At 47.4% G+C, this 13954-nt stretch overlaps 2 protein-coding genes across 2 annotated transcripts; both read right to left on the reverse strand.

Annotated features, from left to right (window-relative positions):
• Positions 1 to 5681: 5681 nt before the first annotated feature.
• LOC147976088 (uncharacterized) lies at positions 5682 to 6968 on the reverse strand. The gene is made up of 6 exons (XM_087519721.1): positions 6874 to 6968; positions 6609 to 6804; positions 6424 to 6522; positions 6085 to 6341; positions 5928 to 6003; positions 5682 to 5825 (listed from the first exon to the last, which is right to left on the reverse strand). The coding sequence occupies exons 1-6, from the start codon at positions 6966 to 6968 to the stop codon at positions 5682 to 5684; spliced, it is 867 nt and encodes a 288-aa protein (XP_087375847.1).
• Positions 6969 to 7418: 450 nt separating this feature from the next.
• Positions 7419 to 9095, reverse strand: LOC147976089 (uncharacterized). The gene is made up of 3 exons (XM_087520722.1): positions 8343 to 9095; positions 8100 to 8252; positions 7419 to 7538 (listed from the first exon to the last, which is right to left on the reverse strand). Exons 1-3 carry the CDS (start codon positions 9093 to 9095, stop codon positions 7419 to 7421), a joined length of 1026 nt encoding a protein of 341 aa, XP_087376848.1.
• Positions 9096 to 13954: the final 4859 nt, after the last annotated feature.

The raw sequence follows: 13954 nt of genomic DNA on the forward strand, positions 1-13954 counted from the left end.
CGGCTCACAGGCAAGAAAGCGCAGAGTATTTTCGCAGGCAATGGCGTGGTAGGCGGGGCCAGTAAGTGCTGCGAGAGAGAGGAAGAGTAATTGGTAGCTGGGCTGGGGTGGCGATAAAGAGACACGGGGCTGCTCTGCCTCCTCAACAATAGCCATTTGCTCAAGCACAGGAGAAAGAAAAGCATGGGAATAGAGAGGGGGGAAGCGAGGTTGCTACAGGAACCCTAGGTTTCCAGCGTGAGCGCCGGCGACATCTGCGCGGGCGGACCGACCAGAAGCCCTGGTGAGTACCTTCCCTAGTAGCCTCTACATTTGTTGCGCGGGTGGGATGGGGGGGCACTGGGGGGAGAACTCTAACAAGGTCTTGCTGGCGTGTGCAGGCTGGTCGTCGATGGCGTCCTCTTCAGAGTTGGCCGCTGGTACGAGGCGGATGCGCTCGCCGGCAACGCCGAAGCGAGCCAGCTCGTGGGGGAGTTTGGGGCTAGGCGAGGGTTCAACCGAAGTGGAGCGAAGCAGATCGATGTGTGGAGTTTTTTCTGCGGCACCGCTGCTAGGCGTGGGGGCGATGTGCTATCCGGTGGTGGAGTAGACGGGTCTGGCCCCGATGCTCACTGTCAGGGCCTCTGGACCGCTGGACAAGAACTTCTACGCAGACTGCCTCGCGCGGGTTGACACATCTGACCGTGATACCCTGCGTTTCGCGTTTCGTGACGGTGAGACACGTGAAATAGGTAGATCCGATGTGGAGAATATCATGGGCGTGGCTTCCGGCAAAAGAAAAATTAGTCTTACTAAGCCCAAGGATAAGGGTAGGCTAGTAGAGAAGGTGCAAAGTGTGCTAGGGTTACCTGTGAACAGAAACAGGGGCATCAGGGTCGAAGACCTTAAAAAGGTTATGCAGATCTGTGATGCTTATTGCATTAACCGGGAGACTTGGAAGAGATGTCTGGCTGCATACACCCTGCTTTCCTACTGCACTTTGGTCTCTCCAAGGGCAGCGAACGCAAACGTGCCAGATGAACTACTACGTTGCGTGCAGAATCCAGTTGAGATAGGTGAGTACGACTGGGCAGGGTACATACTAGATGTACTTCGAGCTAGTGCAGAGAGATTCCAGCAGGAGATGAATGAAGGAGCTCCATCCCTGACTTCTGGGGGGTCCAACTTGTTTCTGCAGGTATGTGCATGGTTTACCTGAATAATGCCTTGCATCTATGACTGTTGCATTTGTTATGTACCTTTTGCTAACAATTACTTTGGTGTGTGCTCAACTATACTGCCTGGAGTGGACAGATTTTAGGAAGCACAGCCTAGACACAGACTTGGTCCCCAAAATTGGTGCATATACAACTGAGAAGATCAAAGAACTAATCAAGCTGGAGATGCAAGACAGGTTGCTGAAGTCTCCACGATATAAGGTACAATACAATGCTGGAGTAATTAAATCATTGTAACACTGCTTATTGTACACAATTAAGGTCTGACAATCTGGACAACTTGTTTTGCAGACAAGGAGTGTTGAGAGCATGGCCAGTAGAGCGAGAAGATTACATCCATTGATCGCAAGTGCTGGGACAGTAAAAGAGGTGCATGCTTTCTCAGTAATTAGTCACTCCTGATTAAGGATGATGATGTTAACATTTAGCTACTCATTGGTAACCAATGTGACAAAAGAAATACATAAATATTTATTACAGAGGATGGTGCGGCTTGGAGGGGTGCTGGACGAGGATGTCATTCCCACGATAAAGAACATAGTACTCCAACTAGCAAGTGACCTGAACCCTGGGCAGGGTGAAGCACTGATGAGCGAATGTAGGCGGGAGGCGCTCGTGGATGAAGCCCTTCAAGCAATCGACGGCACGAAGCCGCACATCCTGACAAAACTGCTGATGAGCATGGGATGCTGCAGTATGGCAGATATAGAGGAAACAGGTTAGTCTTGGTACCGCGTAGAAGATATTATGTGTAGCATTATTTGTGAGTGATTGGAACCGGAGTTAACTGACCTGAACTGGATTTTCTTCAACAGGAGAAAGAACGGCACCGCTGTGACACGCTCAAGGAAACAAGCAGGTAAAAACTTTTTTTGTATTCCTGAAATCATGGAAGGTTCAGTGTTTAAAAAGCAAAAAAGGAACTCAAACTCGTTATGACGAACTGCAGCTAGAGCCGGGGGTGGTGGCGGAGGAGATGATGATTCTGCACCACATGGTACAACCTCAAGAGAGGCCGCGGTGGGGCTGATGCAACTGGGTGGTGAAGGCGGAGAAGAGCAGAGAAGAGAACCAGATGACAACAGCGATGCAGATTCTCCACCAACTATGAAGACACGAACATCAGGTAGCCGGCGCCCTGCGCGGTGAACATATGAGAATTAAAATTGCTGAAAATTAAGGATACTAACATAAATTTTGTAGGAGATTGCGAAACGGAGATGCAAACCATCCAGACTCAGGCAATAGGGGAGCGTGAGGTCAACGAGGGAGCAGGTGTGTAGCATATCGTAACCCTGATTTTATAAGAGCTGTACGTGGGCTTGCTCGTTTCTGTGAAACAAAAAATTGTGAAACACTATGAGGGTGCGCTGAAGCTGTAGCAGTTGCAGGTGCACGAGATGAGGGGTCAGCTGATGCAGAGGTGGGAGGAAGCATCACGAAAGGGGGCGCGGTGGGCACAAAGAGGGCGGCTATGCATAGACGCCTAAAGCCAAGAAGAGAAAGAAAGAAAGTTCGGTTCCTTGATAAAATACCTGATGGCAACATGGGAACTGACTGTGGTCAAGCTTATCCCGCTCTCGACAGTGAAGGTAAGTTGAACAGCATAGATAGCAGCAGGTTTCGCTTCTTTTATTATCAGTGACAGGAGGAATCATTAGAGTTGTCTTGTTGGTTACTTGCAGCTGCCAGGTGGGCAATGGTGACTGTACCATCAACAAGTCAGGCAGAGGAAGAACGCTCAGGTAGCCCAGGTCTAGGGGGCAGCAGTGGAACGATTGTTGTGCATGAGAGGAGGGGAACTGCTGAATCAGATGATGGACAAGCTTTGAATGGTATGATAGGGGTAACTTTATTTTGGCAATTCATATGTGGGAGGGGATGTGGCGAGTAGTAGAGTAATGTGATGGTTTGAACGCAGCACACGTGATTGCGAACCTACACAATGATGAGTCCATGTAGGCTCCGATACATCAGAGCACAGCAGCGACTGAAGGTTGGATATTCGAAAAAGTTGTGGATTTCAAACTTTTAGTAGTTGTTCGATTAACCAATTTATAGCAATGTCAATAGAACCCGTTGCCTCGGCAAATAATTCCATTGCGGTGCAACCTGGGTTACAGCAAGTGAAGGTTGAGATGGAAGGTAAGTACCCTGGCAAATTAGGTCTTCATCACGAACAACCTAGAGCAGAGCATGTCGTTGCTTTCTATGCACTGTTCAAGAGGTGTGCTGATGAAGTTCTGCTCGGCAAGTAAGTTGTCACAAAGCTGATGCTTCGTTCAGAAAGTAACTTTTACGGCAGTTTGGTGGAGCTGACATAAGTTTTTCCGTGCAGGAGATGGTTCATCCATGACTACCCAACGTGGATGATCCTTACAGGGGAGGGACTAAAGGAGCAGCTAGGTCCGGATGGAGCTGTTGACAGGCTTGGCATGTCAGCAATTTGGAGAGCTGTAATGTATGTGGAGAACAAGATGTACAAGGGATCAAACGTCAGGTGGCGTGCGATCCCCAATCCAAACCTGGCGGTAAAACCCCGAACTACAGGAGGACAATTCGCTCCAGTTTTTTGATTGCAAGATATGTGATATATGATAAACTGACGCAGGTTGAAATTATCAAAGTAGAGCGCCCGGATAACATAGACTTCCAGTATGTTAGGACGATGATATGCGAGGAATTTACAGGGTACAACCTACAGTCTGTGCGGCAGGTGACTGAAATCATGTACCGTGTCTTGTTGGTAAGATCATTGTGTTATGTTGTGTATTGACAAACAACTTTTGGTTGCAGCTGCTAATGCTGGTCCCTCTGCTGGAGATGTGGTCCGTTTATGCAATCGACCTCAAGGAAAGAGTTTTGCAGATCCTGGACCTGACCGATGCAACATCGATAAGGAATAAAACAAAGGAGATCCACTGGAAGAACGGCAAAATAATTCTTAGAGGTCTAGTTCGGATCATCAACGAATGCATCCCAACCTGGGAGATGGACATGGTCGGGTGGAGTGTTGGCTTCAAGATAGATTTGTACGAAAGTTGTGCAAGGTAAAATAAGAATCCTAGCAAACCAGAAGTTGAGTCAATGTGTTATGAACCTAACGGGAACTGACTGATTTTGTTTGCGTGTGCTTGCAGTGAGGAGTCGGCCATGTACTGCGTGCACATCCTGAAGGGGTACAATGGGGTTGGGCTGGAAAATGAGATAACCCCGGTAATCTTGAAGATGAACTATATGACATGGTAACCTGGTATGGGGAGTATGGTAGCTTGGAACTGACAACATTTGAAATGTGCTTACAGGCAACTGCGAAATACCTATGGAAGAAGCTATGTTATGAGGTGTGCACACTACGACAGAACAGGGAAGAGCTGCCGGCGAAGATGGCAAGCATGAGGCCTTCAAGGGCTATGGATGAGAGCAAGCTCATCAAAATTGACTGAAACCTCAAGATTGAAGTGGAAATTTGAAGGTCGAAGTTTGGAAGATAGTTTTGGTGGCATATGGTCGACGAGAAGGCGTACGCGTGACTGGGGTTGAGAGCATTCTCATAATGCAGCTAGAGCTATGTTGCAAGTTCTGCTGACAACCTAAATCCCCCCTAGTAGATATTTGGTCGACGGGTTGGTACCCGTGTAGACCATAGGCGAGCGAACGAACACCCCCTTTATTAAGACCTAGTGGCTGTAATATTGGTAATTCAGACTTGCACAAGTCATGTACTTAGTGGGACGGTAGTTTGCAATTTACATTTGCTTATGGCTCCGTGATGGCGCGTGCGATCATGCATCTGCAAAAAGTTGGGTTGAGACACCTTGTCCCGGATAATCTAACCTGGAGCACGGGGTATGCACTCGAGCTTGTTGGTAAGACTTTGTCCATTGTCGGACATATTTGACAACATTACTTCCGAGGGGGAGTCCATGCATCGTCGTCGGGACATTTGCATACATCGGTCCAGGCCATTTATCCTGTTGAAATGAATTAGTTGGTCGGCACAGCAGGCATGAAGTGTAAAATTGGGATAGGACGGACGGTCATTCGGAGCTTGATTACTTGCTATACCTTGCAGTTCAGACAGATGTACATTGCCCGTGGTGGGTGCGGGTTGGGAAGGGTTGATATATGGCATGGATTAATGTAGTCGGTCCGTCCCAAAATTCTTGACATATAAGATTGTACATACGGTTGTGTGAAGTCACGTTTCAATCATAGATAAATTCGTATGTAGACTAGTTGAAGACCGGAATTTTGGGACGACTGGAGTACATCACCGTATGCAAAATAAGAAGCAGATAAAACCAAACAAGTAGGTTCGTTGATAGGTAGCATGCGAATTAAGGGCGCGGTCTGGTTGATAAAAAACTGTACAAGCCAGTAACAAAGCTCGATAACAAGGGATTGGGCGGGCTTCAGTCGGCGCAGGAAGCATTAGCAAATTTCATCAGATCAGGGGGCGAGCTACACAGCTGCTGAGGATGTTTGGTCCTCCATTTCCGGTGGTGCCAAGATACGCCACATGATGTCTGCTGGAACAGATGACTTGTTCCCTTGCAGCCTGAACAATTCATAGAATGCAAACTGCCGAGTTCTGTCAATGTTTGCCTAGACATAACAACCAAAGGGACAACCATGTGAGATAAGGAGGTAAAACGGACTGGGACGATGAGAAAGTGAAGGCAGTTAGCGGGGAGTGTCATGCCACACCTTGGTCAATGGAACCCTACACTTCTTGCCGTCGAAATGCCTCAAGAGGAGAAGAACGCATACTGCAGAGTCTTCCCTGTGGAATGCGGCAGGAGTGATATAATGAGTTTTGGAGATTTGGGCAAGATGTGGTCCGGGGTTGCAAATTGAAGCGTACCTGGTGATGAGTGTGTCAGCTACACGTTGGTACTTAGTGGACCATTTTGCTTTATCAACTGGCCACCCAGAGAAGAACTCAGTCAGACATGTAAACAGCCCGTCATGGAGTATTGAAATAGCAGCCTCGTGCCTCTCTTTAACTGAAGGAGTACAACCACTGGGTCCAGACATTGGGTCCAGGACATGTATGGTTGACGTAACCATGTCCCAGATGTATAGGACGCAACCATGAGACATTGATGATGGTACATAAAACTGGTGAGGGATAAGGTTAGCGAAGAATGGAAATTGGAACAGTAAAGAATTTGAACACATATGAAAGGTGGAAGGTGTTAACCAGCTGGCAAGCATGCAAAGGGTACATGATTTCCGAGCCAATGAACTGGTCCTGTATGTGAGCTAGACGAGTGTAGTCGTGTCCTGCCAGAACAAGTGTCTGCAAGCACATATAAAGTTAAATCAGGTTAGTATTGTCCACAGAAGTAGGAACGAAAAAAAAGCTTGTCGATGGCAGCGTCATACAGCAAAATCAAGATCCATGAAGTGAGCGTAGCTCATGTAAGGCTTGTCGGGGTTATCTTCCATGTACAGCTGCGTGAACCGTCGCAGCAGAGTAGAAAATAATTCATGATTGAGCTCGGTTACAGCAAGTAATTGATGGCTGACGTCAGCACCTATGACGGAAAGGTGGCGCGGGCTATTGTGGATGATCCAGGGACTGACACCAAATGACAGAATGGTTAGCGCAGGTACGGTATGTACTAAGGAATCAGATGTTCAGACGGACCTGTTAAGAATTTCAGGACTGGCGGTGCGTGTGAACTCCTGGAGTGATTGCGTGAGGGGGGACCCTTTCGCTGGTGGGGGGCAATATCCTTTCATCCATGGATCAGATGCAAAACCAGTGGCGGTTACATATTTTCTCCTGGGAATGGCTCGAGTGGACGTCCCGAACAGATGAACATGAGGGGCTTGTGGAGGGAGCTTTTTGTAACGGTCCACCAAGGATAGGGCGACTGAGGCAGCAAACTTCTTGATGCTCTCGAACATCAGTGAAGCGTTGCCGGCTGGGGCAGCATCAGTGGAGGCAGGCCTGGCCCTCTTGTGGACTTGATTTGCGATCGGGTCGTTGCATGACCGCTTAGCATTGGTGTTAGAGTTGAAAACGCCTGAGTCAATGTCAACTGTGTACAATCCAGAAAAAAGAGTTCAGTGCGCACTGAAGAAAGAAGAAGGAGGAGTTTAGTAAAGACCGGTAGTTACCTTCTGGATCGAACATGTTAAGGCGCCGGCCTGGGATCTTGTTACATGCTGGGGTTCTGAACTGGGCATTCACACCGGATGGCGGTTCGGTATTGCGATTAGTAGCTGCGACGGTTGGTGAATAGCGATGAAGGTAACGGTCGGAAGAATCACACTCATCTCTGACAGGGCAGTCTGTGAAACCTCTTGCTGAACAACAAACACATCGGGACCGTATGTTTGCGAAAACCTTGTCCGTGAATTGTATCATGTCGGCTTGAATGTTCTGCATGGCATTGTTGATGTGGAGAAGGGCCCGAGCGTTCTGTTGACGCATTAGTATGGCAAGAGGATCTCCAAACTACAAGAAGAGGTGGGCTGCATCAACTATATCGAAAATGTAATAATTGGGGCAGAAGAGAGAAATCAAGTTATGAATCTGGTCTTACCATCTGGGGGTAATGTCGCTGCACGTGCTGACTGTATTCCGAAGCAATGACTTTCCGAGCCGGGGTGAGCGGTGATGCAGAATTCCCGGCCGAGAAGGCTCGCTCGGAACATTCACGCGCGACATAGTATGTGAAACACATAAATCCTTAGGGCGGTGTGGTGAATGGGCAACTTCATGACGTCGGTGGACAAAGCTAGTGAAATTACCCCTCGTATAGCAAACTAGTGAAGAGTCCCTAAGCTGTCGCATGTAGTCATGCAAACGAATTAAAGGAGAAAGAAAAATAAATTGCAACAAGGTACAAGTAGTTCATGCCATACCGGAGCGGATGAGTACGTATATGGGGAAGAGCCAACATCCGTTGCCATTGTGATCATGTGCCGTAACGTGTCCTGGTCAAAAACACTTATCCGAGGCATTGCATCATGCTTCTTGTTGAAGATCCTGAGATCCAAGTTGTCAAGGAAGAACACCTAGGAGGAGGCACATAAACAGAGGAGATGGTTAGTTCAGTTCGCGGCTTGGAGGTAGCCAAAATTGGATATTCTGGACAAAAAATGTACCTGCAGGAAGAGATGACAGCCGGTCAAATTGATTGTCTGTGTGCCCATAGCAATGTCCCTCCTTAGCTTCGTAACCACGTCGATGAGGCATTGCAAGACGTACTCACACCAGTTGAACTGTTGGATCATTTCAGGATTAGCTAGAGCCCCCCAGAAATCAATTGTGGCGTAATTGTGCTTCGTAGACGAGGCTAGAAGATGTCCCGTCGCAAATATGACAAAAGCTATCTGGAAACAATCCTTCTCCAGCTTGCCAGAGTCCTCTATTATATCCCTCTTCAAGAAATCCTCTGCTGCTCTAAGGCTGTGAGCTCCAGCTTGGTCCATCCTAAGCGTGCGCTTGATGAACTCAACTGAATCAGGGTTGATGTCTGCATCACGGCCTTTGACATCGCGACTGCCAGCCGGTACTCCGAACACCTTAGCTACATCCTCTGCCCAGAACCTCAACACCTTCTTCTCGGTGATGCATATAGCACGCCGATGCACGTCTACCTTGCTCATTAACCAAGAACTAAGTCTAAGATTCAACTTCTGGTACTTATGTAGCTTAAGTATACCTCCAAATCCGATCTCCTCCACCAGCCACTTCTTGTACTCGATAAACCCCTCGATGACACTGACGACTTGCTTCACAGAGATCCTTGAAGTGTATGTCACACCTTCCTTGTTCAGATCTGAACCCTGGATCTGAGGGGCATGGTGCTGGTCAACTGCATCATTATCTCCCTCGCAACTCCCGGAGCAAGACATCTGGCGGCAAAACAAACGGCAGCAAGCATGAGAGACAAGCATCAAAAATTGAGCGGGGATGGAGGGGCAGGATTATTGTTAGAGGGAACCAAACCTTGGTAAAGAAAATCGTCAACCTGGAGGAGAGGAGCTATGGTGGGTGAGGCCGGGTGAGGGTAGAGATAGCACCGCCAGAAGCACTGATGGAGGTGGGTGGTGGTTGGGGCAGCATTTACATGGACCGAGTAAGGTGTCTCCTGACTGTGTAAATGCACTGGACAGCAGGTAGATGTACATGATGGGATAAACCAGAAACAAACTTCCAGCGTGGCAAATTCGAGATAACATAATATTAATACGTCTAACAAATGAAGCCTGATTACATGGGGATCACACTAGAACTTAATAAAGCAGTGACAGCGAAGCTCAACTTGACTACAAACGTGAGGACAAACTGACTCTGCGAACACACTATGCCCTGAAATCTAAACACAGAGCAGTACACTTGCGGCGCTACTAATACTAAGCCCGAACCACATTACTACATTCAGTGAGCTGCTGCGTGTGCACTACATCACTTGAAGTACACAATCGCTAGAATGAGGAAGCATATGCCCAGCATGATGACGGTGACCATAAGGTTGGTGGCACTGAGCATGATAGCAACCCTGGACAGATCACCGCTCGGCGCCGACAGCGTGGCGGGGGCGCAGACTTGTGGGGCGCATGGAGCAGGCTGTGTGCCGAGTTCCTGCCGAAGAGTGCGGTGAAGTAGTCCAGTGGAAGGAGGCGACGGCGGGGCGAGCAAAGCTCGAGCGCGAACGGCCTCCAGTACAGCACGGTATGACTCCTGCCATTCGAAGAAGGGGCACTGGCCAGACTAGGATGAAACCAAACAAAAAAACACGGAATAAGAACAGGCTGTGCTTTGAAAGGAAAACTAAAAATTCAACATCAAATCCGGAGATTAAGATTTAGGGATCTCACGCTCCAGAGGATGCACTTGTAGCAGCGGTTCCCAGGCCTCTTCTCGCCGGATGAGATGTCGGTGAGCACTTGACGACCGCAACGGGGGCAGGGAATGAGCGGGAGCGGATCCGTGTCAACGGCCTGGGGGATCGAGGACGAAGACGACGCCATGGGTGGTACAGAGTTGGATGCGGTCGCATAGTGGATTGGGGAGGGGGAGGGGGTGGGGATGGCTAGCGACTATCTGTCGATGGGGAATAATAAATAACGCGGAGGCTTCGGGGGGAAGATGCCGGCGACGGCCCACAATCAAGAGTACAACGGTCCACCTAGCGTGGTGCAAGACCGAGACCGTAGAGTGCCAGAGTTGTTGGGCCAATTTAAGGACTAGCGCCAAACCATGCAGGAACTGTGCAAAACAGAGCGCCCATTCGAAATACCACGTTAAATACTACTAGTGGCGGGCATCTCGAGGTGGACCGGCGGCCCAGATAATAGTACTATCTACCAGTACGACCCATTTAGCATTTTCGATATCTCACTCACTACATCCTACTTACACATGCCCCACCACCAAATTCAAGGTGTTATAATTTTCCTCTTGAAATTACTAGACATTTCTATCATTTTAATTTTCTCTAACAATTTAAAATTTTACCCTTAAGACATACGGGCGCAGCAACGCGTGCATTTATATTCTAGTATCTACGTGTTATGCACTGGGAAGAACCTTGGTGCTGCCTCCATCATTCACGCTCTAATATCATATGGCTCATTAACCGGGCCCATAATAAGTTCCAGCAAAAATAATTGGTCCATAACAATAGTGCTCATTTTGTTAGGCCGCATACAAACAACAATATAGTTCGATCATCAGAGAGATTAAAGCTATCTCGATCGCCTTCATATATTGCAAGTTGAGGTCTTCTATAGTAGTGCCCGACTAACATGAGCGTTCCAATCAGATAACCCAAAGGTCAAGTTTGACCAAACTAGCATCCAGTGAAGTAGTATTCGTTGATCAAGGGGTAAAAACCAGTAAGGCCTCATTTGGTAGGAGAGGATCGAAGGGGTTTTGAAGGGAATTTCCTCGCGTGGCCCAGAAACCCTGCAAAACCTCGAGGGCCCATTTGGTACACGGGGTTTCGGCGGCCCAACCCCCACTGACCCCCTCCCACACCCTCCTTTCCACGCGGTTCAGAGCCCTCGAGGGGGGACGCACGGATTTGGGGAGGAAACGACACCGCGCCGCCGCCCGCTCACAGTGCCGCCGCCCGACTCCTCCTCAACGCGCCACCGACCAACTCATCGACGCCGACGTACCTCCTCTGCCGGCTTCTCCCCGATGGTAAGCCCTCGCCTCGTCTCCCCCTCTTTCCCCTTGTCGTTCAGGTTTCTTCCATCCACCCGTCCATGGTTGCCGCCTGGTCTTCCTCGGCGAGCTCGCCAAGCACGCCGTCTCCGAGGGCACCAGGGCCGTCACCAAGTTCACCTCCTCCTAGACTGATGACATATTGTTGGTTTCTGTATCTGCACTGTTGACTCTGCCTATCTATCTGCAGGTAGTGGTAGTAGTACGTGTTGTTGATTTTTTACTTGGTGACTGAATTGATCTCTGCTATGCACATTAGGTTTATCATGGAGCGGATGTAGTAGTAGCTTCAGACTTGGCTCCGACGGTGCTCTGTAGTTAGGTGATGGTGTGTGCTCTGACCATGTTATCCTACTGCAAGATTTTTGCTGGAATTCATGTTCTTGGATAAATCAGAAGTGGCATATGCAACTGAATTATGTCGCTCTTAAGTCTTAACTAGCAAATGTCCTACCTAGCAAATGTGCAGATGTTTGCCGATTACTGTGTAGAAAACTATTAGCAATGTAGTACTATTTTGGCCATTAGTCTTTTTTGCGAACCATGCATGTATGAGAGCTGATAAAGGTACAAAAGAGGTTCATCTAGAGGATACACTACACTCATGTTCTTATTTGACAGCCTGCCGCTTGGATTCTTGTTTGGGTGGATGAGTTGCCTCCATCTTTAGATGCTTACTAATGGTTGTTCATGTTCTAGAATTGTCTCGGTTTCCCAGTTCCAAGTTCCAACTGGTGGAATACATCTTTTTGAAGAAGTAATTGTGTGTCACTGATTCAATTTGGCTGCTGCGACGTAAAGAGCAGGTTGTGGCAGATATATTGTTCACCCTGCTTCATCCAGGCTGCTTCTGGAACTGTGGGAAGAATGGAAGACTTGGCTGCTTGTGAGACGATGGGCTGGCTGAGTCCGAGCAGTGAACTACTAGGAAGAGGAACCCATAAGCATCTAGATGGATGGAGAGGTTAGTGGGATTAACTTAATTAGTACTCAAGTCCCAGCATTTGCATGATGTGCTCATATACACCCACACGTATGTTCCATCCATATAAAAGGATTCAGATATAGTTGCATGAAAGTGTAGTACATGATTTGACTGAGATCCGATTTGGGGAACCCAAAGTGTTTGTTCATAGTTGTGGTCTGACATTGATATATTGTTCTCTGCAACTACTGTATTGGACTAGAGAGGAGATGTTATTCTAAAAAACATCACTCCTCTGGGTGCCTTATTTTTGTTCAGTAGTTTTTTTCCTTGTTTGAGTGTCGCTTTGCTAATTTTGTCTCTATTTGCAGGCTATCATCTGAGCAGTCATCCATTACTCAGCTTAAGCTAATACAGGTTACACTCCAAACAGACCGGGCAAGTGATTGTCTCTCTGTAGATATTATATAGGCAATATTCTGCCAAAGCTTAGAAAATATATATTATCCCAAGTTTGGTGTATATTCATTTTTATTTGCATTCGTTTATGTTGATAATTACGGTCAGATGCTCGTTTAGTTGCACATGTTTGTCTTGAGGAATCGTGCTTATAAACATTCTTTATACCTTGTATTGTACAAGTCGTCATCAGTCACTCGATTGATTAGGTGGATGTTTGTTTCTAGTGATCCAGTCTGAATGATTATGTATCATCTTACATGCCTGTTCCGAGTTTTCCTTTGCCTGAATCATAATCAATTAACGGATAAGATCTTACACAGATTGTTTCTTGTTCTGTATCCTATTCCAAGTTGGTCTATACTGCTTTTGTTGGAGAAGACATGAAGATGCAGTACTACTATGGAAATGTCTAACTTTTTGCCAATAAGATTGTAGTTCTCATATGATTCTCTTGCTGCTATTGAGTGATCCTTCATATTGTGGCTGTATGTGTTCTCTGGTTTATAAAGGTCATAGTGATTATTTTTGTGGAGTCCCCCTTGTTAGTTTATTTTTTCAGGTTACATCCTCAACTAAGATTTGGTAAGTAGCCATCTCCTATCTTCTCGGCAAATACTCGACCGATTCTTTTTGCCATTCACCTGAGAAAGGCGCATTAATACTAACCTCTTGCTATGATCTTGAATTTTTGCAGTGCAAATGGCGGACATTTAGCTAGTGGTACATGCCTTGCCGAGCTCCCCGACGGATAGTGCCTGACTTGCAAGCACGTCGGAGGCTTTGTCCACGGTCTTGCAGTGGACGATATTATTTGGTCGGCAATGATAAAGTTTTCCCACAATGGCTGCCAGAGCGAGTCATCTAGCACGAGCTTGACGATCACCACCGTGCTTCTACACTTCTGTAGCAACATGATTAGTTTTACGTGTAGATTCTACCTGTAGCAAGTTTTTCTGTTATGATGTTGTTTTGCTTGTAAAGATTGGATTTTTGAATGTCTTGCACCATCGTAAATCAATATGCAAACCCTGCGTATCAAACAACACTTCTATACAAAAAGGATTGTGGCTAGAGGGGGATTGGGAATTCAGGGGGATTTGAGAGGATTGGGTGGAAGAGAGGGATTCATCGAATCCCCTCAAATCCCCACCC

Source organism: Triticum urartu, chromosome 4A, assembly GCF_056163025.1.
Source record: "Triticum urartu cultivar PI428250 chromosome 4A, HENAU_Tu73, whole genome shotgun sequence".
Classification (NCBI taxonomy): domain Eukaryota; kingdom Viridiplantae; phylum Streptophyta; class Magnoliopsida; order Poales; family Poaceae; genus Triticum; species Triticum urartu.

Bases quoted from the DNA above. Each gene is read 5' to 3' on its own strand.
- LOC147976088 (XM_087519721.1), bottom strand. From the start codon at position 6,968: ATGAAAGGATATTGCCCCCCACCAGCGAAAGGGTCCCCCCTCACGCAA. The intron at 6,342-6,423 runs GTTAACACCTTC...ATCCCTCACCAG, and splicing joins CTTTGCATGCTTGCCAGCTG to TTTTATGTACCATCATCAAT. The intron at 5,826-5,927 runs GTGTGGCATGAC...TGTTATGTCTAG, and splicing joins GTAGGGTTCCATTGACCAAG to GCAAACATTGACAGAACTCG.
- LOC147976089 (XM_087520722.1), bottom strand. From the start codon at position 9,095: ATGTCTTGCTCCGGGAGTTGCGAGGGAGATAATGATGCAGTTGACCAG. The intron at 8,253-8,342 runs GTACATTTTTTG...GCCTCCTCCTAG, and splicing joins GCTGTCATCTCTTCCTGCAG to GTGTTCTTCCTTGACAACTT. The intron at 7,539-8,099 runs GTATGGCATGAA...TTTGTTGTTCAG, and splicing joins ATACGTACTCATCCGCTCCG to CAAGAGGTTTCACAGACTGC.